The sequence below is a fragment of the Microtus oregoni genome, unplaced genomic scaffold (assembly GCF_018167655.1).
Source record: "Microtus oregoni isolate MIOR12 unplaced genomic scaffold, Mior012 000045F_ref0000178, whole genome shotgun sequence".
NCBI lineage: Eukaryota > Metazoa > Chordata > Mammalia > Rodentia > Cricetidae > Microtus > Microtus oregoni.
In genome coordinates, this window is record NW_024543219.1 from 7,394,294 (window position 1) to 7,419,240 (window position 24,947).

Consider the following 24,947-nt stretch of genomic DNA (forward strand, 5'->3'; position numbering starts at 1 on the left):
ACACACACACACACACACACACACACACACGCACACACACACACACACCTTTACACATTAACCCAGTTAAGCTTGCAAATTTTCTTTCTTGCTTCTACACATACTGATGCATAGATCTGCGCTCCCATGTTTGGATGCACAGGTTTTCACTCTCCTTCAACCCTCCACTCTTGATGGGAGGTGGGAGGGTGGAAAGGCCAGAGGTGTTAATCCTGGGGCTGAGGGAGGAGGGGTGTAAGTGAGGGGTTGCTCCCTTCCGCCCCTCCGAGCTGCCAGAGGATGCAGGTGCTGCTTGGGATGGCTGGCTGGGGCTCCTGGCATGCCCAGAGATTTATACCCATTGGCCCCAGGCTCCGGATTCCATGAGTGGGGGCTCTGCAGACTTTCCTCTTGCCAGGTAGAACTCTGGTACCCCCTTTGTAACCCTCCTGGGCCTTATCCTCACATGCCTTCTTTGTGGTACTCTTGAGCACTCAAACCCTAGAGATCCTCCCTGTCCTCCAGGGCTGCCATTTCTCAGAGGCCGTAGGTGTTAGGCCTTTAGCAGGCCATGGCTGTTATAACTAAGCAGACATTGTGTTCAGGAGACAAAGCCAGACTCCCCTACTCTGGCTTTCCTTACACCCTCACACCCAGCTTTCACCGTATTTACTGTCACCTCTCAATATAGCTCTAGAGTGTGGAGGTGGGTAGGACACACAGCGGTCAGTTTCTCTGAGTACAGCACTCTCAGCCAGTAATGTGGTGTCCTCCCAATGTCACCAGCCCCTAAGATACTTCATTGTCCCATCATGGGCTCAGGGACACACACTGACCTCCAGGGGTCTTAGATCTTGTACCCTTGAAGGGACCTGAGCCAACCTTGCATTCCCATCTGCAGGTGAAGAAGCCAAATGGTTGCCCTCAGAGGATGCAAGCCACTTGTCTGCAGCTAGGTCACTGGAGGTCACTTGAGGTCCCTGTGTGCAAGCTGCAAGATTAGCCTATGGCCTAATATGTCACTGCCTGGTTTCAAGGTCCTGAGGACATGATAAGGGACCAAGAACGTTGGGTCAGCCTGGGTCAGGTCCAAGTGACAAAGACCAGGCTCTGTCCTTAGGGAACCCTGCATGCCAAGCAGGCCAAAGTTGGTGTAGGTAGTGGGGGCCCATGGAGGGTTATGGGCATGGAATTCCCATTGTCTCCCACGGAAGGTGTGACAAGGAAAGAGTTAACTCAGTTCTGGGCTCTGCCTGCTTCTGTGGCCTGGTTTGGCCTTTTCTTCCTTTTCTAGGCCCCCTTCTCTCGCCTGGCTCTCACATGCTCTTTGCAGCTGCTTCCCAAAACAGTCCTGCAGTCTGATGAAAATTCTAGAGTACGTGGACACAGATGGACACTTTGGTCACAGGTGAGAGGGTCCCAAGGGCCGAGCATGTCTTTGAGGCGCAGTCCATCCCTTTGTTACCTGGCTCCCCGTGTCTCCATCTGCTCCCGTGTCTTCCTTCTGTCCCCTGTCGTGAAATCAGTCCTAGCCTCTGCTGTACAGGCGTTCATACCTGGGCTCTGCCTTCTGCAGACTGATCGCATGGGGCACTCAGCCTGGCTTGTCCTTGCTTCCATGTTCTTCCTCAGCTCTCTCCAGCCTTCCTTCTCCTTGGCTTCCATGATTTATATCTAAAGGTAGCCCAAGTTTTTCCCTTTACAGCGTCACCTGCAGTGCCCCCCAGGAGTCTGTTCTGGTCTTCTCATTGTCTCTCCTCATCCATTCTCAATCCTTCACCCTCTGTCTGTGCCCAGCCTGGCTACCTTGACAGCATCTTTATCTCTTGCTCTTTTTGACTCTGGCTCTTAGCTTTCCTGGGCTTCTCCACACATCCCCTTCTTCCAGTGTGCTCTTCTTTGGACTCTACTGATCCCTTCATGGCTACTCAAATCCGTTCTAGAGAGAGGGGTGGTTTTAGAGAGGGAGAAGGGATGCGGGTCTAAAGAGGAAGTGTGGGGACCTGGGCCCTTTCTGTAGCCTCCTTGTGCCCAGGATCTCTTTCTCTTCTCTGTTTCCTCTGCTTGAGCCATCCCTGGGTTTCCTGTCTACTCTGACTAGGACGCTTCTTCCTTCCTTATCAACTCTCTGTTCTCCCTCCCCTGCAGTTTCTGCTATTGCTGTCCCCTCATTTTCAGTACAGGGCCCATGCTCTGGTTGCCTCTCTCAGCAATTAGAGCCCAGGGAGAGCTGGTGAACAGGAGTCAGGCCACGCACAAATGTTTCTGTGGGTATGGCTGATGAGAGATTCAGTCCAGGGCTGAGCCAGGTTCCCACAGATGGATTAAAACCCCACTGTCTCTCAGACCCCATCCCTAGCCCTGCCCTCAGCCCCTACTGTGTCAGAATGCCAAGGGAGCCAGCCTTGCTTAGCTGAAGAAGTCTTGCTTGCTCTTTTTTCCCCTACTTCCAGACTTTTCAACGATTTAGTTTCCCTGCTTCCAAAATCTGGTCCCTTTGTTGCCCGCTTCCTCTTGAGATGGTTTGCCAAAGCCCATTTTCCAGCTTCTGCAGAGTTAAAAAGCCTTGCCAACGGGAGTCTCAGTGGGGAATATGAAGGAGAAGAAATGAGCACCAGAGACTAAGGGTCTGGGTCTTGGGGGGATGGGGAGAAAGGGAAAACAAAGGTATGTCAAGGCTACTGTCCTCCTGCTTATGTGCGAGGGACATGGGCCACTGCAGGTGGCTATGTTTGGAATGGCATGTGACTACATCTGTTATCCTATGTCCTCCCAGAGACCTGCCTAGGATGGGGTCTAAGGGGACATTACCACATCTGCCGAGGGGGTCATACCGTCACAGACGGAAGAGTCACTATGTTCCGGGCCTCCTCCCTTGGGCCAGCCCTGGGTTTTATCAGTGTGGAGTACTGGTTAGAACGGGCACAGAAGTGTGTGATAGGTGGACTCAGTGCTCCAGATGAGCTCAGAGTCTCCTCTAAATCCTGTTTCAACCTGACAGGCACTGGGCTGGGCAAAGGTTGAGAGCAGAGGTGTGTCCTTCTTGCTATGTTCTTCTGGAGGGGGATCCATGGACCAATGCTGCGCCAGCAGGGCTCAGAGCTTCACAGGGTCCTGGGGGAAGGCCTTCACCTCTGAAGGTGCCCCTCCTTCTTCCAAGCCCCACCTCCCTACCCCAGAGCCCCAGGGTCGGAAATCAGCGAAGAAGAGACTAGAGGCAGGGTCTTGGCTTCAAGGAAAATTGCTTTATTCTGTTTCCTCCTAAGGGAAGTTACAAAGGCTTTCAGATCTGAGGGCTTCAAAGGCACCCTGAGGGCCAGGCAGTTCAAGATCTACTCCTCATTCAGGCCCTTTTGAAATAAAACAAAGTACAAATTAGCTCTGGGGTGGCCAGCACCCTGAGGACAGCGCTTGGAAACTGAGGTTGAAACTTGGGCTTCTGGTCGGTGGAGCCCCTGTGCGATCTGGTGGGAGCCCCTGTGCGATCTGGTGGGAGCCCCTGTGTGATCTGGTGGGAGCCCCTGTGTGATCTGGTGGGAACCCCTGTGTAGGCATGGATGTATTTACAGGGATTAGTTGAGGAGGGGAAAGTTCTGGAGAAAAGGGTTCATGAGTAGGCTAGAGGCAGGCTGCTTCTGTGAGATCAAGGCAGTTGTGGGATATTCTTTTCATGTTTGAGTTTTAAGGTTAGCAGCTGAACTGAACTGGGAACTAGAAGCTGGTAGTTGGAAGGAATTGGATCTAAAGGGTATATATAAACTGGGGCCATGTGGGGTTTCTGACTTCGTTTGACCTGGGATACCCAGAATCACTGAAAATGAGAACCTTAGAAGTCCCTGGGAACTCAATTGCCTTAGCCTTTGAAACTCTGTGGGTCAATTAGGGGACATACTACATGGTATTGTCTGAGGGGACAGAGGCATCGTGTGGGCTGTGGGAGGTGACAAGTGAGGTCCAGGGGAGGAACCCACCTTGGCACCAATGTCACGGCTCTTGGCCCGCAGCTTGTTGACCTGGGACTCAGCAATGTCTGCCCTCTCCTCTGCCTCATCCAGTTCATGCTGCACCTTGCGGAACTTGGACAGGTTGGTGTTGGCCTGCTCCTCCTGTGTGCAGATAAAGAGATGGCTAAGAAGGGACCTGGCCTCTTAGCCTTCCAGGCTTGGAGACTGGCACACTGTGTCCCTCCTCTAGGCTTCAACCCCAGCAAGGTCACTCACCGCCTCCTCAGCCTGGCGCTTGTACGCCTTCACCTTCAGCTGCAGCTTGTCCACCAGGTCCTGCAGCCGCAGTAGGTTCTTCCTGTCCTCCTCTGTCTGCATGTCAGGGGACGGCCAGAGGTGAGAGGGGGGAGCACCCACCCTGGCTTCCCTTGACTTCTTCATCCTGAATGCTACATTCTGAACCAACGCTACTCTCTGGTCCTCATATTTGAATTTGTTTATAATTTCTCACCCAAGGAGCATCTTTCTGAGACATGGATTTTCTATTCAGCCCGGACTAGTCAAACACATGATCCTCCTGTCTCAGCTTCTTGAGTATTGGAATCATAGGCATGTACCACTAAGCTCACTTTGAATGTGAGTATTTTAAATAATTATATAATGAAAGAACCCGATGAGGTAATGGGATTCCTGAAAGAGTACAGTGACTTATGTGTATTGTCCCAGGGAGCAGGCTCCTGGGGCCCTGGAACAGCATGGAGCACGGAGCGTAAGCCCACTGGCTCTGGGCCCAGCATGTGCCGGGAGTGACTCCGGGGTTGTGAGCATGATAGAATTTCCTGGATCGCGATGGGCTGACACGAACCTGAGCTAGGCTAAGGACAAAGGGTGCTTGGAGGGTGCAGCATGCTAGACTGAGTCACAAGTTCTAATGGGGAGTCGGAAAGCTGGGTTTATATTGCTCTGGGTACCAAAAAGTTTTGAGGCTTATTTGAATGGCTTTGGCGTCTTTGGTAGCAAGCTTGGCTATAAATTATCTTCTGGGGAAAGGCATTGCTGATTGAAACTGTGCATATCTCTTGTAAATGGCCTGAGGGTGCATGTCAAGGGGGGACACACAGGCTACAAGGCTCAACCACTAACCTCTGGGCCAGGGGACAAGAGTTGGCCATGCTAGGGCAAGGTGAAGAGTGCCCAGGGGCGGCACGCCAACTATGGCTAGGAAGAAGTAGTAACACCTCTCTGTTCCCCTCGGTTGCTTGTTATTGTGGCTTTAAGACACTGAGCATGGGCTGGGCTCACAGTGCTCTCCCAACCTGGTAGGTGAGCTCCTTGATGCGCCGCTCGCTCTTCCTCATGCCCTTCACTGACTCTGCATTGCGCTTCTGCTCAGCCTCCAGTTCGTTCTCCAGCTCCCGGACCCGGGCCTCCAGCTTCTGCAGCTGCTTCTTGCCACCCTTGAGAGCGATCTGCTCGGCTTCGTCCAGCCGGTGCTGCAGGTCCTTGATGGTCTGCTCCATGTTCTTCTTCATGCGCTCCAGGTGGGCGCTGGTGTCCTGCTCCTTCTTCAGCTCCTCTGCCATCATGGCGGCCTGTGCATGGGAGGGGGGACACGTGGTCTGTTCAGGTCCTCATGGGCTCACTGAGCAGGCTGGGGAGATGCTGGCCTGGGGTGGGTAGGCAGGGCAGAGGACTCACGTCTGTGATGGCCTTCTTGGCCTTCTCCTCTGCGTTCCTACACTCCTGCACCGCCTCTTCCACCTCAGTCTGGAGCTGGGACAGGTCTGACTCCATCTTCTTCTTCTGGTTGATGAGGCTGGTGTTCTGGGATGAGAATGGCATAGTAGGAAACACTCTGGGCATCTCTGAGGGGCTCCTTCCCCTGTCACCCGCTGAGCTCAGGAATGCACAGGGCACCTCCTCACCTGGGAGTGCAGCAGCTGCACCCGCTCACTGGTCTCAATCAGCTCCTGCTCCGCCAGCTTCCGAGACCGCTCTGTCTGCTCCACCACAGCCCGCAACTCCTCCAGCTCAGCCTGCAGCAGGTTGTTGCGCCGCTCCACGATGGCAATGTTTTCCTTCAGGTCATCATTGGCACGGACAGCATCGTCCAGCTGGATCTGAGTGTCCTGAAGAGCAACAAAGTGAACATAAGATAGAAGGCTGGCCTTCACAAGGCTGTCATGTAGAATTGGATGTGAGTAGAAAGTCCATTGTGGTGGCTCAGGGTTGACTTGTCAGGTAGCTCTACAATGACTGTGTGACGAGAGAGAGCTAGTGCCTCTGCCATCCAATTAGTTCCCTCTCTGGGTGAGGTGACACCCTGTTTATGGAAGTCTCTGGGTACCTTCAGCAAACTCTGGAGGCTCTTCACTTGTTTCTGGGCCTCGGCAGCCATGCGGTTGGCATGACTGAGCTGGATCTCCATCTCGTTGAGGTCGCCCTCCATCTTCTTCTTCACCCGCAGGGCCTCGTTGCGGCTGCGCGTCTCTGCATCCAGGGAGGTCTGCAGGGAGTCCACCACCCGCAGATGGTTGCGCTTGGCCTGCTCCATCTCCTCATCCTTCTCTGCCAGTTTCCGTTCGATCTCTGCCTTGATCTGGTTGAACTCAAGCTGGGCGCGGAGGATCTTGCCCTCCTCGTGCTCCAGGGAGGCCTGGAAAGGGTGCGGGGGAGGGGGGGAGGGTTGGCAGGCATATAGTCAATGTCCAGGGCAGACGTGGGAGTCTGTTTAACAACCATAATACAGAGAGAGTTCAGGAATAGCGTACATGGCTCTGCAGTCAGGTGCAGAGGAAGGAAGAGAGGGTGTACATAAGAAAAATGAAAGCAATCTGAAGAGAAGGTGAGGCCGACTCCCAGCAGGGAGAGCCAGATTGGAAGACAAAGGAAGAAAATGAAAAGTGTTGCCAAGGAAACAGAAGCAATCAAGCGCGGAGTATAAAAAAACACAGGCAGGCAGAGGTGGAAAGGGGCTGAGTGGAAAGAGGAATGCCTCGGAGACTCAGTGATAAAATGTTTGCATGAAGGGATTTCGGTGACCCTCAACTCGTTCATTGACAAATGTTTGCCGGGTGCTGGTTGTGTTGTCCAGCACTGACCAAGGCCCTGGCAATGAGCTGGGGAGGAGAAAATAGGAACAGGGACCAAAGTCTAGATCCCATCCTGCACCCCAGCCCTGCTCTCCCCTGCACGCCCACCTCAGCCTCCTCCAGGGCCGACTGCAGCTCCATCTTCTCAGCCTCCAGCTGCTTGCGGATCTTCTCCAGCTCATGGATGCTCTTGCCAGTGGAGCCCAGCTGTTCAGTCAGGTCCGAGATCTCCTCTGTGGGGGATATGTAGCAACTCAGTCTGGAGTCTCTGTGGTCTCAGTAGGGCTGGTCATGTTTCTTTGTCTGGACTGCATTTGGGGTCCTCAGGCATGGGGATGTGGCCCTTCCCGCCCCTCAGCCACACACCCTGGAGGTTCTTGTTCTCCCTCTTGAAGGTCTCCAGGTGCTCCAGGGACTCCTCATAGGCATTCTTGAGCTTGAACAGCTCTGTGCTCAGGGAGCGCGCCTCCTTCTGGGACGACTCCAGCTCTGACTGCGACTCCTCATACTTCTGCTTCCACTCTGCCAGGATCTGCAGGGCAGGGCACGCGGTCCAGAGCTGCCCCAGGCCCCTCCCCTGCCTCCAAGGAGAATGCTCTGGCCTTGAGCTGGCACTGCCCCCACCAGCCCCGTGCACGTGCACGCTGCGCTGCCCACAGTCCTGCCCGCAGCCCCGGCGTGAGCCTACCTTGTCGAAGTTCCTCTGCTTCTTGTCCAGGGCTGCGGCGGCCGCATTGGAACGTTCCACATCCACCATCAGGTCCTCGATCTCATTCTGCAGTCTGTGCTTGGTCTTCTCCAGGGAGGAGCACTTGGCGTTGACGGCCTCCACTGCCTCCTCTGCATCCTGAAGCCTCTGGGCCAACTTCTTCCTGTCCAGGGGAAGTAGGAAGGGTGGCAGGGTAGAAAGGGATGGGGAAAATGGAGGAGGTAGATTTGGACAAGAGAAGAACATGTGAGCCTTCCAAAAGACTCTCCTTGACAACCCAGAAGCATTCAGAAAAGCCCGAGGACAGGTTGAGCACTTAGCAGGCAGATCTTGGTAGCTGAACATGAAGACTTAGACACCTGTGAAGACTGTGTTCTTGGCTGCAGCCGCCTTCCCTACAGCACCCTACCCCAGGTGGGAGCACTCAGCCCTCAGACAAACCTTTTGTTCGTCTTATATTCGGATGAGAAACATAACGCGAGCAAAAAGCTTCCCTGAGAGGAGCAGGAGGTGGGGCTGGGGCAGGGCCCTCCTGCACAACCACACGCTAAGAGTCCCCTATGTGGGGCCTACTGAGCATCAGCCAGGGCTGGCTGCCCAGGACTCACTTGGCTTCCTCCAGCTCCTCCGTCCTCTGGATGGCGTCCGTCTCATACTTGGTCCTCCACTGGGCCACCTCTGAGTTGGCCTTGGACAGGACACGCTGTAGCTCAGCCTTGGCTTCTGTCTCCTCCTCATACTGTTCCCGCAGCAGGTCACAGTCATGCCGGGCTGACTGCAGGGCGTGGGCCAGGGCGTTCTTGGCCTGGGAAGAGGTGGGCATCAAGGGAGTGGATCAACTTTTTCCATAAAGCTACCCCTGGCATACCTTTACCGCAGTCTCAACATGCTCCCTTGGCCACATCTACTTCCAAGTCTCCGGTGAACCTGGAGTGGCTTCCTGAGCTAGAATGATCCTATAGAGTAAAGCACTGCTGCCCTGTTTACAGAGGAAGCCCTTGTGCCCGCTGCCCAGTGCTCCTGTGCCCGCTGCCCAGTGCTCCTGTGCCCGCTGCTCAGTGCTCCTGTGCCCGCTGCCCAGTGCTCCTGTGCCCGCTGCCCAGTGCTCCTTGTGTCCGCTGCCCAGGGCTCCTGTGCCCGCTGCCCAGGGCTCCTGTGCCCGCTGCCCAGTGCTCCTGTGCCCGCTGCCCAGGGCTCCTGTGCCCGCTGCCCAGGGCTCCTGTGCCCGCTGCCCAGGGCTCCTGTGCCCGCTGCCCAGTGCACCTGTGCCCGCTGCCCAGTGCTCCTGTGCCCGCTGTCCAGGGCTCCTGTGCCCGCTGCCCAGTGCTCCTTGTGTCCGCTGCCCAGGGCTCCTGTGCCCGCTGCCCAGTGCACCTGTGCCCGCTGCCCAGGGCTCCTGTGCCCGCTGCCCAGGGCTCCTGTGCCCGCTGCCCAGTGCTCCTTGTGTCCGCTGCCCAGTGCTCCTGTGCCCGCTGCCCAGTGCACCTGTGCCCGCTGCCCAGTGCTCCTGTGCCCGCTGCCCAGGGCTCCTGTGCCTGCTGCCCAGGGCTCCTGTGCCCGCTGCCCAGTGCTCCTGTGCCTGCTGCCCAGTGCTCCTGTGCCTGCTGCCCAGTGCTCCTGTGCCTGCTGCCCAGTGCTCCATGTAGCAGGTCTTGTTATCCATTGCCTTTACAGGGACATCAGGATATTTCTACGATCACCACACTATAAGAGGTACATCAGTAGAGATGTGGGGTTTTGTGGGGAGGATGTTGGGTGTTTCTGCAAGAATATGGTGGCCCAAAGTCAACCTTGGGTGTCATTTCAGACACTGTCCACCATAGTTTTTGAGACAAAGTCTGTCACTGAGACCTAAGGATCACCAATTTGACTGGACTGGCGGGCAGTCAGTTCTAAGAAGCCTCCCTGTCTCTGCCTCCTCAGTGCTGGGATTACAAGTGTGGCGCCATAGGTGTTGGGGACTGAACTCGGGCCCAGCCGTCTCCATGCTTGTGTGGTGAGTATTTTACTGACTAGGCTGCGGCTCTGGCCCTGGCATATTTGAGAACTCACGCTCTTGTCTCTCTCTCACGAACAGCTTACTTCCTTCTCCAGTCTTCAGATTGCTCTCGTAAGCCGAGGACCCTTTTGTGCAGGCCCTGCACCCCATATCTGCACCCAAGAAGGCCAAAACCTGTCTCCTTTGATCAGTGGTTCTCAACCTTCCTAATACTGTGACCTTTTAATACAGTTCCTCATGCCATGGTGACCCCAACCATAAAGTTATTTTTCCTGCTTCAGAACTGTGATTTTGCTACTGTTATGACTGTAACATAAATATCTGATATGCAACCCCAGTGGAAAGGTCCTTTGACCCCCAAAGGAGCTGTGATCCACAGGTTGAAAACCACTGCCTTAGATTACTCCCTCCATGCCTCTTCACCCCATACCCCACCCCAGTGCGGCACCCAAAGGGTACCTCTCAGTCTGGGGAACAGATTTAAAGGACACTTAGGAAAGGCTGGGCTAATATTTCTTTTTATAATTTATAGAGAATTGTGGACCAGATAAGCCTCTCTCTTAGGGAAGAAAGAGATGCAGACTCAATGCACTCTGTGCTTGGGCCAGGTGGAGTCCAGGCCTCACCTTGACCTCTTCCTCCAGCTGCCTCTTGAGATCCTCCAGTTGCTGGGTATAGGTGAGCTTGCCTCGAGTCAGCTGGGAAATCAGCGCCTCCTTCTCATCTAGCTGCCGGGACAGCTCCCCTGGGGAGGCACCGAGGTATCTTCAACCCCCTCCCCAACCTCAACCGTAGGTCCCATGCTCTGGAGACATCGGGGGCAGGTAAGAGGCATGTGCACCCAAGGTTGGGGTGGCCCATTGGAGCTCCAGCCCCTGTCTCACCGTTCTCTGTCTGCAGCTTGGCCCGCTGGCTGGTGAGGTCGGTGACAGAACGCTGAGTCTCCTCAGCCTTGCTCCGGTGCTCATTCATCTGGTCTTCCAAGGTCCGGCACATCTTCTCGAGGTTAGCCTGAGAGGGGAAAGAGTTCCACAGTAGGTGCAGGAAGGGAGTGAAATGGAGTAAGGCTACAATCAGAGAAGAGATGAAGAGGGATCCGTGGAAGGAAGGAGGCAAGCAGAGAACAACTTAGGGGAAGGAAGGAGGAAAAGAGCGACGGAGGAAGACAAAGCAACTGGAGGCCGATGGAGGGAACCAGGGGAGGGGGCGGCTGAGAGGGCCCACCTTGGCCTTGATGATCTGCTCCATGTTGGAGGTGACATCGTCCAGCTCCAGCTTGAACTCGCTCTTCTCCTTCTCCAGCTTCTGCTTTACACGCTGCAGGTTGTCGATCTGCTCCCCCAGCTCGGCCACGCTGTCCGCGTGCTTCTTGCGCAGGGCCGCAGCTGTGGCCTCGTGCTGCAGGGTGGCCTCCTCCAGATCCCTCCGCATCTTCTGGAACTCGGCCTCCCGCTTCTTGTTCATCTCTATCTGCACAGATGTGGCCCCACCGGCCTCCTCCAGCCGCTCACTGATCTCCTCCAGTTCACGGGACAGGTCCGAACGCAACTTCTCCACCTTGGCCCTGGCTGTGCGCTCGGCCTCCAGTTCCTCCTCCAGCTCTTCGATGCGTGCCTAGTCAGGGACATGGAGGTTCAGACAGGCTTCCTGGACCCCTCCACTGAGGGTCTCCTGATGTCCCCCACCCCAGGGTTCTAAAGGATCCCATGTAGAACACCAAGTGAGTTTGCTATATTACTGGAGAGGTAGACTTAGAAGGATTGGGAGGAAGGTGTCTTTTTTTTAATGGTTTATTTAACTTTATTTTATGTGCATTGGTGTGAAGGTGTCAGATCCCCTGCAACTGGACCTTTAGACAGTTGTGAGCTGCCATGTGTGTGCTGGGAATTGAACCCAGGTCCTCTGGAAGAGCAGTCAGTGCTCTTAACCACTGAGCCATCTCTCCAGCCCTGGGAGGAAGGTGTCTTGCACAGCCCAGTCAGCTTTCCTTTATGCTTTAGAGTTGCATATTATCTTAATAGAAGAAAACATCTCTTGGAGAAGGACAAATAAATTTGTGTCTCATGGGTTTTTCCGAGCAGTTTAGTGGCAGGAAAATAGCAAAAGTCTAGCTGAGAAAATCATGCCTGCTTGATGGAATACTGACGGTCTGACTCAATGCCTGCTCTAGAGGAAAGAACCATAAAGGATGCAGGGATCTCAAAAGTCACCAGGTGACAGGGTGGGCCTCGAGACCTAGAGGTCTGCAGTAGAAGTCTATGATCACGTGACTAGCCAGAGCTGAGACAGAAAGTCAGGAGGGCTGCCCTCAGAGCTGTTTCTCCCCAGGCTCTCTTCTTCAAATCTAGAAGCCCCTCCTATGGGAATCCCATGGGGAGACTTGTGCATTTTGTCCCCTTTCATGGACACACAGCTCCTGTGATTCAGGAATAGCATAGGCTGGAGGAGATCCAGGGAAGCTGAGAACCAGCCAGGCACTGCCCACACAGCTGGAGTCCCCCGCCTTACCTGAAGCTCTTTGAGCTTCTTCTGCAGCTGGCTGCCCAAGGCCTGCTCATCCTCAATTCTGGCATTGAGTGCATTTAACTCAAAGTCCTTCCTGCAGGGAAGAAAGGTGGTGGGGTGGGGTAGGAGGCCAGGTAGGCATCTGGAGTATCCACTAGAGATCAGAGGCTATAAAACTAAGCGCAGGGGGAAAAAAAAACTTCCAGGAGTGATTAAGGTTACCCAAAGAGTACCTCCTGCTGGGGTATTCAAGTCCAGTAAGAATGTAGTGGGAAAGCCCTGGAGAGCGGCAGGGCTGGCCTCTATGGGACTGTCCCCTCAGGCTATGTTTTCCCTCTGTGAAAGGGTGAGACTATTTCAAAGACCTCTCTCTCTCTCTCTCTCTCTCTCTCTCTCTCTCTCTCTCTCTCTGAGAAAGGGGAAGGGGCATGGTCTTTAACTTGTCACAGTTAGTTTAGGCAACTCAGTAGCCTCTTTTTTTAAAATTGGGGAATAAACATTGTACCTATCTCCAGATTCATATCCCTACATCATGCATTTTGATCATACTCATTTTCCTCTCAACTCACTGATCTTCCTGAGCCTTAGCCACCTCTATGTCATCTTTATAAGGAGACAGAGCAGGGGCTAGAGAGTGCTGCTCTTCCAGAGGAAGCACTGACCTCATGCTGCCCCCAGGGATCTGATGCCCTCTTCTGGCGTCTGAGGGCACTACACTCACAGACACATATTTACATATAATTTAAAACTGCGTCTAGGGAAGTGTGAAGATTCCTATGCAAAAACAGCTGAAGTATGATAAGATCCTCAAATATCAAAATACGTTTTTCCAACTCACTATTAACCAAGTCTGTGTGTGCACCTTTTGAGAGGTCTTGCAATAAAGACTGGGACTAGAAGTTACCTAGAAAAAAGAAATGGCCCAACCCTTTCTTTCTTTTTGAACATCAGAGCCATTTCTTTGTGATTCAATTTCCTTTCTGTGGAAAAACCCAAAGGAGGCTTTCCTGGGAGGCTTTTGTGTACAGCCTTCCTCCTTGTCTGATTGCTCACAAAGAATATATGTTTTTATTTTCACCTCTCCCAAGGGCCTAGCATGAACAAGGGGCTTGAGGGGTCCAAGCAAGGCTCCTTGCCAGGGAGAACCACAGGACCATAACGTGCGTGTTAGAGACGAAAGTACTCTTCCTGTAGGTCTTTGCCCTCAGTTTGAGCATCCATTGCCTCTTAGCATGGTTCCTGGGTGAGCTCACACAGTTGTGAGCTAAACCAGGCTGAAAAGAAAAAGCCATGGCAGTGAGGGAACGCGGTACTTTTTAAGTCGCTCATCCAGCTGCTGTTTGTCATTCTCCAGGTCCATGATGCTCTCCTGGGTCAGCTTCAGGTCACCCTCCAACTTCCGCTTGGCTCGCTCCAGGTCCATGCGCACCTTCTTCTCCTGCTCCAGGGATCCCTCCAGCTGGTGGGGAGAAAGGCCTTGGTTTTGTTACTCTACGTTTTGGAAATCCTTGGGAAATCCAGGACTCTGGAAACTCCCCTGGAAAGGACCAATGTTTCCAGGTAACCATGGGAATGTTGAGAATGGAGGGTTTGCTCAATAGATATTTTCTGAATGAATGAAATTGGGATAAGATTCCAGAACTCTAATCATTCATTCAGCACCCTGTAAGTACCTACTGGTTCCAGGCTCTGGGCGGGGTACTGAAGATACAAAACTGAGCAAACTCAAGTTCCCATCTGAGGGGAGCTCTTAGTCCTATGGCTGAGACAAATACTTAAGTTATTAGAGCAGAATGATAAGGGGATTGATGGACATATATACACATATGAGGGACCAATGGTCGCTCAGGATCAGACTCTGCCAAGATCCTCTTCAAAGAGTCTCACAATTTACCAAAGAGATATATAATGTTCTTATGAGATAATTCCTTAAACCCTATGGTCAAAGATAGAGTTAGGTGAGTTTAATTTTTAAACTTTAAAGTTTAATTATGTTTTTTAAAAAAAACCAACAGCTGGGCGGTGGTGGTGCACGCCTTTAATCCCAGCACTCGGGAGGCAGAGGCAGGCGGATCTCTGTGAGTTCGAGGCCAGCCTGGTCTACAAGAGCTAGTTCCGGGATGGGCACCAAAGCTACAGAGAAACCCTGTCTTGAAAAACAAAACAACAACAACAACAAAAAAAACCCCAACAGCCTAGCTTTGTGATTGATCATAAATAACAGTGATATTAGATACATTATTTAAAATTGATAACCCTCGTGCTTCCTATACCCCAGTTTTATTCTGGGAAGATATCAGGAGAATAAACACTTTCCAATACCTTCACCCAAACACACACTCACGCATACCTCTCAACGCAGATGGACATGCTTTGATGTATCAAAGCTCATTACACCCCGTCTACTTACATCATCCACCTGCTGCTCCAGCTTGACCTTGGCCTTGGTCAGAGTGTTGACCTTGTCTTCCTCAGCCTGCAGGTCATCCAGGGCCTGCTGGTGGGCCTCTTGCAGAGCTTTCTTCTCCTTGGTCAGCTTGACAATGATCTCGTCCAGTCCAGCCATCTCCTCTGTCAGGTTTTTCACCTGCCAAACAAACAAAAAATCCCACATTCCCCTTAAGTCAAAGGACACTACCTGGGGACACCTAGAAGAACCTCCAGGCTACAGCAATGTGGTTTGGAACCAGAGGAAGCTGGCCTCACCTTGTTCTCTGTGGCGTGCTTCTCCTTCTCCACCTTGGCCAGTGTCAGCTCCAGGTCATCAATGTCCCTTTTGAGCTCCGAGCACTCGTCTTCCAGCTTGCGTTTCTTGGCCGTGAGCTCAGCATTCATCTCCTCCTCGTCCTCCAGCCTCTCGGTCATCTCCTTCACCTTGGCCTCCAGCTGGATCTTGTTCTTGATCAGCTGGTCACAGCGCTCCTCTGCATCAGCCAGGTTGTCTTGTTCCTGGGGTCAAGGTACAGAAAGGGAGGCTGGTCTGAGGGTGGGTTCCTGTCCTCACAGGTGGCAGAAGGGAGAGGTGCATCACCCAGATAGGAGAGGGACCCAGCTTATTCTTGGCTGAAAAGAGCCTCAGGAGGACAGTGAGGGCTTTTAGGATGGTGTGGCGTGGGAGCACTGGGGGAAGAGCAGAGGAGGAAATCAAAAGTCTTCACATGGCCTTTTCCTCTAGTTTCCTTGCTTGAAGAAATTGCATTTGTGAATTTAACCTCTAGAACCTGTAGCTTAATTTCTGTGTAAGCATGAAGAAATTTAGGCTCGAAGATGGCTTACAGTTTCCACTAGGAACCCTGCTGTGTGTGTGTGTGCGCGCGTTTGTGTGTGTGTGTGTGTGTGTGTGTGTGTGTGTACAAATGCATACATATTTTTAAGACAGGATCTCTTATGGCCCAGGCTAACCTTGAGCTCACGCTATAACAAAAGCCACCCTGGAACTTCTGCTTCTCTGGTCTCCACCTCCCAAGTGCTGGGATAACAGGTGTGCGCCACCTTACATGACTAAGCCTGTATATTTAAAAGGGGGTTCTTTTTGCCTTTTCTCCTCCTGAGGGATCAGTTTGGAGGCTTTTGAAAATGTGCTCCCAGAATCCTCAGCCTGTGAGGGACAAGATGGTGCACTCCTCAGTACAGAGGGGGCAGCAGGGGAGCTGATAATGGCTACGGGGCCTCACCGCCTGCACTTGGAGCTGCAGGTTGTTCTTCTCCTGCAGCAGGGACACCATCTTCTCCTCCAGCTCCTTGCGGCGAGCCTCAGACTTCTCTAGTGCATCTTTGACTCGTGCAAACTCCTCCTTCATGTTGGCCATCTCCTTCTCCGTCTCTGCGCTCTTCAGCAGAGGCTTGATCTTGAAGTAGAGCTTCATCCATGGCCAGTTCTTGACCCCCATGAAGGCCCGGATGTTCCACTGGATAATCAGCAGGGAGTCTCTGTGGGCACAGTGAGAGGAACGGCATGAGAACCACTCCTGTTCCTTCCCATCTAAGACCCTTATTCCTAGATAAACCCCTTTTCCTTATCTATCTCACCCTCCCCGAGGCCTTCGGATGCTAAGGACCATCTTGTGTTTATAAGGTCCTTTCCTAACAGTTTCCTCCTGATGGGCCCACTGTTGCCTTTCTCTTGACACTGTCACTGAACTAGCCTGGACCTCAGGAGGTCTGGGGACCTCCTTTAAAGTCCTCTCACCTGCGTTCCAGCAGCTTCTTGAACTCCATTCTGGAAAGCACACCTCGGGACTGGGCCTGGATTCTGGTGATGATGCGGCTCAGCCTCTCATCACGCATCTCCTCCAGCAGCCCCAGCAGTCCTGCCTTGAAGAACACCTGTGGGCAAGTGGGTAGAATCAGCATGGGGGTACAGCCTTAAGGGAGGGTGACCAGGGCAGAGGTGGGTGGAAGATAGTTCAGTGAGCTTGCAGGTACCCACCACCTGCGCATTCTAGGTCTGACTGTGGGGAATGCAACCGTCTCAGCTGTGGCACTCAGTACGGCTATCTGCTCTGCACCCATTCCATGCAGCTCTAGACTCACCTTGGTATGACCAAACTTGTACTGGTTGTGGTCAATGTCCAGGGAGCCCAGCAGCTTCTCAGCCCCTTTCCTGCTATCAATGAATTGACCCTCAGGGATGGCTGCTGGGTTCAGGATGCGGTACCTTGGGAGGGAAGTTCTCAGAGTTATTTGCGTTCTGGGTGGGTGTGGGTCTGCTCTGCCTGCAGAATTCCAGGGCCACCATAGGCCCCCACTCCCAGCAAAGCAGCCCACCCCTGGCTCCCTGAGCTCCGGGGCACCCCTTACCCACCTCTGCCGGAAGTCCCCATAAAGAATTCTGTTGGGGAAGCCCTTCCTGCAGATGCGGATGCCCTCCAGCACGCCATTGCATCGCAGCTGGTGCATGACCAGAGGGTTGTCCATCACCCCTGGGGCAGCAGGGAGGAGAAAAACGATTGGAGAGAGAGCTAGACAAACACCAAGTCCCCTGGGTTCCCAACCTGGCTCAGGCACACATTAGTTAGTTACTTTAGCAAGCCAATCCGTCAGTAAGAATTCTTTATTTGTTTCATTCCCCCCCCCCCCCCGCCATGCTTTTTAACAGTAACCAAAAGATTTCGTGTCTTTCACTTCATATAATTTACACTGATTTTCGTGGTTGTTTCCAGGACAGATGTATCTCATCTTCCAGGTGAGTGAGCTAAGGGATTAAGTGACTTGTAGAAAGTCAGTGAGCTAATTGAAATCGGAGCCAGATTTGAACCCAAGTTTCCTGATATTTTGTTTTCTACAGTTTAAAAACAGATAGACATTCCTTATATGCCTCTTGAAGGGCTTTCCGTCACTCATGAGCTGATAGCCATAAAAATGCCTTACACATCACTCTGAGGTATACATTCCCAGCATAAGGGAACACTGGAGGGGTAGTCTGGGAGAAGAAAATGATTTGGAAACCAAGGCTTGGAGAGTACTTGGTCCTGTCTCTGAGACAGTGCGTGCCCAGTGTGGGCTCGCTCAAGTTCATGGACTCACCTGGAGACTTTGTCTCGTTGGGGATGATGCAGCGTACAAAGTGCGGATGGGTGGAGCGCAAGTTTGTCATGAGTTTGTTCAGGTTTTCCTGTGTCAGAAAAAGAGGGAGAAATAAAAGCAAGCAAGAAGAAGCAGTAGCAAATAGAGAGGAGAGGAAGGAATGGAGAAAATACAGGAAGGAGGAGGCTTTCGGGTTCCCAGGGAGAGCACAGGCAAAGGAGAGGCTGATGGCAGATGAGAAATGGAAGAGCTGAGTCGGGGAGCAAGAGTAGAGGCTACGAGACGACCAAAGGCACAGCCATGAAGAGGGTCAGGAAGACCTGAGGAGAGCTGGTGTTGGCAGGCGCTGGGGCTGAGGGAGTGAACGGATGGGGACCCTGCTAGGCATGGCTCTACACACTCACCCTGTGCAGAGCGGACACAGTCTGAAAGGATGAGCCTTTCTTTGCCTTGCCTTTGCCCTTGTCTACAGCTGTGGGAGAAGAAGGCAAGAAAGGGGGCATTAGGGGGCATGTAGGGAGGCCAGGAACGGGGCATGGAGGCCAACAGCCTCTCCTCACATTTTGTCCTCTTTGGCTATCAGACAAGGTTTTCGAAGTGGCTGTGTCAGTGTCTCTACCCAGTTCTCTCTCACTGAGTCTATTCCATTCACCTCAGGGCATTCTGTGACAGGGAAGGGGTGGAGTTTTGCAATTTGATGTGGCTCAGAACTAGGCATAAAGCTCAGAATGCTAACGCCCGGTACACTCACGTGCATCAGCTCCGGCATAGTTGGCGAAGAGATTGCTGAGCAGCTTGAGGGAGGACTTCTGGTACAAACCCACCACCGTCTCATTGAGGGGGTCCTTGTTCTTCTGTAGCCAGCCTAGGATGTTGTAGTCCACGGTACCAGCATAGTGCACCAAAGAGAAGTGGGCTTCCTGCTTCCCCTTGACATTGCGAGGCTTCTGGAAGTTGTTGGACTTGCCCAGGTGGTTGTCGTACAGCTTGGCCTTGAAGGTCATGTCTGTGGCCTTGGGGAACATGCACTCCTCCTCCAGGATGGACATGATGCCCATGGGCTGAGAGTGGAGGGAGAGAATCATTGAGTAAACTTCACTCAGGTAGACATACATTCTTCATGTAAGTGTTTTCTCACAAGGGGGAGGGTAGGAAACTAAGCTCTGCTCAAGAACAGCAGCTGTCTACTGTTTGACACCTGTCAAGCCTTCACAGGCGGGAGTTGTTTTATTGTTTTTGGGTCTTTTTTGCAAGTCTCGGTCTGTGGCTGTTACTAGTACCTTTAACATACGTCCATCTCCTGGATCCCTGCAATGCTGAGGTTAAAAACAGTGTTCTCTTCTGACTCCTGTACCACCTTCACATTCCCTGAACCTTAGATGTGTGTAAGCCAGGGTCGGCAAACAGGCTGGTGGGGACGGCCAACCTCTAGCTGCCTGTCTTTTATGTATCAATCTGCAGCCCCTGGGAACACAGCTATTAGTGGGATCGCAGCTGTGGGCACTCTGTCATGGGCATTCTGGACAACACAGGATTCTGGAAAATAGAGTCCCACTTCTGATACTCAGACTGAACTCATCAGAAGGGAGAAGAGCCACCCCTTATCTGGAGTTCTGAAGTGTTCGTGGGGAGTGTGGGTGGAAGGCTCAGGTAGTGGAGCCCGGGCACACCTTCTCGATGAGGTCGATGCAGGCCTGCAGGTCCATGCCGAAGTCGATAAACGTCCACTCGATGCCTTCCTTCTTGTACTCCTCCTGCTCCAGCACGAACATGTGGTGGTTGAAGAACTGCTGCAGCTTCTCGTTGGTGAAGTTGATGCACAGCTGCTCGAAGCTGTTGAACTGGAGGGTGTGACAGCCAGTCAGGCAGGCTGACTCAGGGTCTGAGTGGCCATGGGGCCAGCCTACGACTGTGCCACACACGGAGCCCAGCACAGGCATAGCTGGTCCCCTCCCAGGTCATGGCAGGGAGGGGACAGGGACTGGCTCTGTCACTATATGATCTCCACTGCCATCCTGGGCCTGGCCCATGGCTAGCCCTCCACACGTGACCAGAGGTATGAGTGAGTGGGTGAGGGACAAGTGGCGTCCCAGGCAGGCCAGGGTTCCCGGACTCACATCGAAGATCTCAAAGCCGGCGATATCCAGGACACCTATGAAGTACTGGCGGGGCTGTTTGGTCTCCAGGGTTGCGTTAATGCGAGTCACCATCCAGTTGAACATCTTCTCATACACTGACTTGGCCAGCGCCCCGATGGCATATGACACCTGCAGGATAAGGGAAAGATCCAGACGAGTTGTGCTAATGGGAAGCATGAATTGGAAAGCTCATACCCCAGCACGCCATGATCTCTCCTCCATTTGTTTCTCTTTCGAAGAAAACCCACCTGCTGGACATTCTGCCCCTTGGTGACATACTCGTTGCCCACTTTGACCCGAGGGTGGCACAGCCCCTTGAGCAGGTCGGCTGAGTTCAGCCCCATGAGGTAGGCGGATTTATCAGCCTCTGGAAGGACAGGGCAGGAGGCAGAGTTAGTACAGGACACACGTGCTGCAGACGTGACCCGCAGCCGCTCGGCAGCTTTCCTGTTTCTCACCCTCTGTGCCGTCCGGCTCCGCCTGCTCCTCCCGCTGCTTCTGCTTGAACTTCATGTTTCCAAAGTGCATGATGGCGCCTGTCAGCTTGTAAATGGAGTTCTTCTCTTCTGGAGTGAAGCCCAGCACATCAAAGGCGCTCTGTAAGCGGGTCCCATATCGGTGAATCCCAGAAAAGGAAGTATGGCTGGTTAATGAGATCCCTCGAAGGCTGGAGAGAGGACTTGAGTGTGTCTTCCTAGTCCCTGTCAAGTATGGTTTCCATACCCAGAGAGGGACTCCAAAACCAAGAGAGACAGCAGAGGCTCAGGGCCCTGCCTTGTCACTGCCTGCTGTCAACAGTCACACCTGTCCACTGCCGCCGGCCACTGTGGGTTACCCACCTGTGGTCCCAGCCCTTCCCTCACTCCTCTGCCTGGGCTTTCACACCTGTATGCATTCCTCTACCCATAGCTCCTTTCAGCCCCACGGGATCTATGGTTCTCCTTCCCACTTCTCCTGTGACGTCACTTTGTCCTTTGCCTCCCTGGCCTCTCTGTCCATGGTTCTCAGCACTCTGGTGCTCCAGTCTCCTGTTTCCTGGCATGCATCTCAGCAGGCTCTGTCCACAGGGCACATTCTAGCTCTCAAGGAGGGTTGTATTTCTTTAGAAATCATAGCCAGTGCTGTAGCTCTGCTCCTAAGCTGCCACCATGGGCCACTCCTCCCTGTTCACCCCGGCTGTGTCCTCACATACTTACATCAGTGGCCATGAGCTCTTCAGAGTCATCGATTGAGGCCACAGTTGTCTCTCCCTGGGAGATGAATGCGTAGTCGTAGGGGTTGTTGGTGATCAGCAGCATGTCTAAGAGGGGGAGGAGCGGGGTTCAGATGGTGCCATAACCCCTGGCTATCGGGGCGGCTGCTGGCTATAGCACACAGGCCAAGGGGACGAAGGCTCAGAGTTTGACTTGACCCACAAAACTGGATCTAGCAGTGTCATCAGGCCCGAGGCATACCGACAGAATCCAGGCGCTAGCAGAGGGGACTGGGTTGCCATGGAAATAGTTGGTCTCAGTCTGACTCACCTAGAAGCTCAGGCTTTTTATTAGACAGGATTTGGTAGAAAATGTGATAATCTCTTTCTGCTTTCAGCTGGAAAATAACCCTGGATTTTTCCAGAAGGTCTGTGAATGGAGAGGGGGCAGGAATGAAAGGGCAGAATGCAGGTGCAAAGAAATGAAGGAAAGGGGGTGAGGAGCATGGCGATGAGGGCAGGGAAGAGACAACGCATGGATGCAGACATCACACATGAAGATTGGGCGGAGACCCAGAAGGAAAGAGCATCTTAGAGAAAAACCCCAATAGAGCATGCACTGGTACCCGAGACAGAGGGAAAGCCTAGGGCAGACGAGCATAGAGTCAGGAAAAGAAAGCAAAACTGGGGTATGGGGGAAAGGTATTGAGACCAGATAGTGTGGGGGCAGGGTGGGCTCAGCCTAAATAGCCCCAGTAGCTTCACGGAACTTACAGGTCTCTATGTCCGCAGAGGCCAACTTTCCAGTTGCCCCAAAATGGATTCGAATGAATTTTCCCTGAAGAGATGGATAGAAGAGGGTGGAGTAAGCCCGGGAAAGGCTCGTAATTGAGGCCAATCCTCAGCCAGCCCAAGTCCCAAGAGCAAGGTGGAATATCACTCACAAATCGAGAGGAATTATCGTTCCGGACTGTCTTGGCATTGCCAAAGGCCTCCAGAGCGGGGTTGGCTTGGATGATCTGGTCTTCCAGGGTACCCTGTAAGAGGTCATGAAGGATGGGAGGTGAAGACTTCCCACTCTCTTTCTCATAATGCAGACCCTTAGGTGACAACAAGCCTACCTTGCCTGGGGTCTGGTCCTTCTTGCTGCGGTCCCCAATGGCAGCAATAACAGCAAAATATTGAATGACCCTCTTGGTGTTGACAGTCTTACCAGCTCCGGATTCTCCACTGTTGTGACAGGCAAAGGCTCAATAGGCAGTAGATACTGCTGCTTACGGTCAACAAACCTCAAGTGAGGAGAGAACACCTGTCCCTACTGGAGAGGGGGCATTCTCATAGGGAAGTTGGTAGAGAATGGCACCGAGGATCCAGTGAGCAAGCAGGAAAGATGCCATAAGAGAATGGGCTCAATCAGAGGGGAGGACTGTTTTGGAAGAGTAGGTGGAGGAAAGAAAAGGTTTCGGAAAGGAAAGATAAGGAAGAGGAAGAGGTGAAGACGTGCAGACTTTATCAATGGGCTTAGAGATGAAGGAAGAGTTAGAAGGCAACAGGTGAAGGAAGCAAGCGAGAAAACTGAGAGAGATAAAAAGCAGAAAGGAGGGGCTGGAGATATGGCTCAGTGGTTAAGAGCACTGACTGCTCTTCCAGAGGACCCGGGTTCAAGTCCCAGCACCCACATGGCAGCTCACAACTGTCTGAAGATCCAGTAGCAGGGGATTTGACACATTCACACCAATGCACATAAAATAAAGTTAAATAAACTATATATATATATATATATATATATATATATATATATATCAGAAAGGAAGAGGGACACAAAAAAAGGAGCTGGGGAAAAAAATCAGAGAAGAAAGCATGGGGTGGAGAGAAAGAGAATCATAGGTGTGTGCAAAGGAGTCTGGGTTCCCCCTGGGAGCTGGGATTAGGGAGTCTGGAACTGTGCTCACGTGATAAGGATGGATTGGTTCTCCCGATCTGGAAGAGAGAAGAGGAGAGACAATGGGTTGGGGCTAGGTGGGGGCTGGGGTGAGGGGACACAGGCCAGGACACCAGGCTCACCTGTCAGCATGTACTGATAGGCATTGTCAGAGATAGAGAAGATGTGGGGCGGGGCCTCGCTCCTCTTCTTGCCCCGGTAGGCAGCCACGACTTCAGCGTTATACACTGGCAGCCACTTATAGGGGTTGACAGTGACACAGAAGAGGCCTGAGTAGGTCTGGGGGGTAAGGAAGAGGAAGCGTGTGAGGGTGATTTTCAGAATTCGAGAAAGACTCCAAGAGAGGAAGAAAGCAAAGGGAAAGCTCAGAATGTGTCCAGTGTTATAACAAGGAGCAGGAGCCTGTGTAGAGCGCCGTGGTCCTGGCTTGGCTTCAGGAGGCTGCTCTTGCCCAGGAAGCTCTAGGTTCTAGGTACTGGTGCCACACTCACGTAGATCATCCAGGAGGCATAGCGCTCCTTGAGGTTGTACAGCACAGCCGGCTCGTGCAGGAAGGTCAGCATGGCCATGTCTTCAATCTTGTCGAACTTGGGCGGGTTCTGCTGCATCACCTGGTCTTCCTTCACGGTCACCGTCTGTAACAGCCCACACAGGCACTGTCAGCCTGTGTCTGCCCTGCTCTAGCGGCAATGCAGGGAGTAGGGAAGGTACGGGTGGGTGAGAAGGTATTTAGCTGAGGAGGGATCTTGAATGCAGGGTGGACGCTGGGAGTCAGAAGGATCATGGGAGAGTTTGGGCTTCCATCCTACCTAGAGGACAAAAGGCTCAGTGGCCCTCAGGTGTGCATGCACGTACCCTCTCTGTGCACCCCAGTTGTGGGCTCTCTCAAGTGGCTTCCCATGCCGGTATCTACACCTACCTTGCCATTCTCTGTCTCAGCAGTGACTTTGCCACCCTCTCGAGACACAATCTTGGCCTTGACAAACTCTTCCTTGTCATCAGGCACAAACACATCTTTCTTGAGGTCGAAAGGCCTGGTCTGCGCCTCCAGCCGCTCCTTCTCAGATTTGCGCAGGAAGGGGGCTGCAGCCCCGAACGCGGCCATCTCGGCATCTGCCATGGCTGAGCCTGGGGTGAGAAGAAGCGGCTGTTACCTACATGCCTTCTCCCTCTCTGGGCTGTCCCCTTCGGTGGCAGCTCCCAGATCTGGTACCACGCTCGGTACTCAGGAGGAGTCACCCACGAGTCCCTTGCTCTGCAAGCTTACTCCTAAATGAGAGATCAGCCTGAGAACTGCCAGGCAAAAGGGACAGCTTCACCTTGTTCAAGCTGGGGCACTCTGGGGAGTGTCCTAACCTTCTTCCTGGGCAGGATTCTGTATGCCTCTACCTTTCCCTGTCAACAGACCCCGTCCCTCACTGGCCATAGGCAAGGAGCTCCTGGAAACCAGGTCATTGTCTCCAAGCAGGGCAAGAAAAGACAGCTCCAGTTTGGCTTTGGCCTACCATGTCCAGTCTTCCCCAGATTCCCCAACACTTGAACGTCAGCTCTTCTTACCTTGGTTTCTCAAACGTGTCTAGTGATGAGGAAGTAGGCCCAGGCCTAGAGGAACCCTGGAGGAAGAAAAGGGGCTGCGGCAGGCTGTAGGCCAACCTGGCCACTGCCACCTCCATCCTGTCCTCTGTGCTCTTTAGCTTCCTGCTCCTCCACCCCCAGGAGAGACCAGAAGCGCTGCTCAGTCTCTCCTTCCTTTCCAAACGCTATTTCCTTTCTCCCCAGAACTAATTCAAACAGCTTTCTGTTGCCTCTGAGCCCCAATCTTCTACCCCTAGGGGGTTGTTCTACTCTTACCTGTACCTGACTGGCGAGACTTCCTTTCTTTGAGCCACCTACAAAGCAATAATAGTGATATTGGTTTATT

General features: G+C 53.0%; 1 protein-coding gene across 1 annotated transcript; it reads right to left on the reverse strand.

Moving 5' to 3' along the window:
* Positions 1–3,204: 3,204 nt before the first annotated feature.
* Positions 3,205–24,164, reverse strand: Myh7 (myosin heavy chain 7). Its single transcript, XM_041633879.1, has 38 exons — positions 23,946–24,164; positions 23,518–23,661; positions 23,149–23,305; positions 23,037–23,064; positions 22,235–22,314; positions 22,029–22,165; positions 21,859–21,922; positions 21,416–21,514; positions 21,089–21,192; positions 20,351–20,489; positions 20,141–20,259; positions 19,872–20,021; positions 19,425–19,595; positions 18,500–18,815; positions 18,159–18,226; positions 17,755–17,842; positions 17,033–17,150; positions 16,762–16,885; positions 16,418–16,554; positions 15,903–16,158; positions 14,935–15,177; positions 14,639–14,815; positions 13,542–13,687; positions 12,232–12,322; positions 10,948–11,337; positions 10,608–10,734; positions 10,350–10,468; positions 8,333–8,529; positions 7,704–7,887; positions 7,382–7,547; positions 7,124–7,248; positions 6,271–6,579; positions 5,849–6,052; positions 5,622–5,747; positions 5,240–5,515; positions 4,200–4,295; positions 3,951–4,085; positions 3,205–3,329 (listed from the first exon to the last, which is right to left on the reverse strand). Exons 1-38 carry the CDS (start codon positions 24,144–24,146, stop codon positions 3,312–3,314), a joined length of 5,829 nt encoding a protein of 1,942 aa, XP_041489813.1. The 5' UTR covers positions 24,147–24,164; the 3' UTR covers positions 3,205–3,311.
* Between the last annotated feature and the right edge of the window lie 783 nt (positions 24,165–24,947).

What these genes read in the sequence shown, in the direction of transcription:
- Myh7 (XM_041633879.1), bottom strand. Translation starts at nt 24,146, where the DNA reads ATGGCAGATGCCGAGATGGCCGCGTTCGGGGCTGCAGCCCCCTTCCTG. An exon ending in CTATCAGTACATGCTGACAG is followed by an intron (nt 23,065 to 23,148) that starts GTGAGCCTGGTG and finishes TCTCTCTTCCAG; the next exon opens with ATCGGGAGAACCAATCCATC. An exon ending in CGGAGCTGATGCACGTGAGT is followed by an intron (nt 18,227 to 18,499) that starts GTACCGGGCGTT and finishes CTTCTCCCACAG; the next exon opens with CTGTAGACAAGGGCAAAGGC.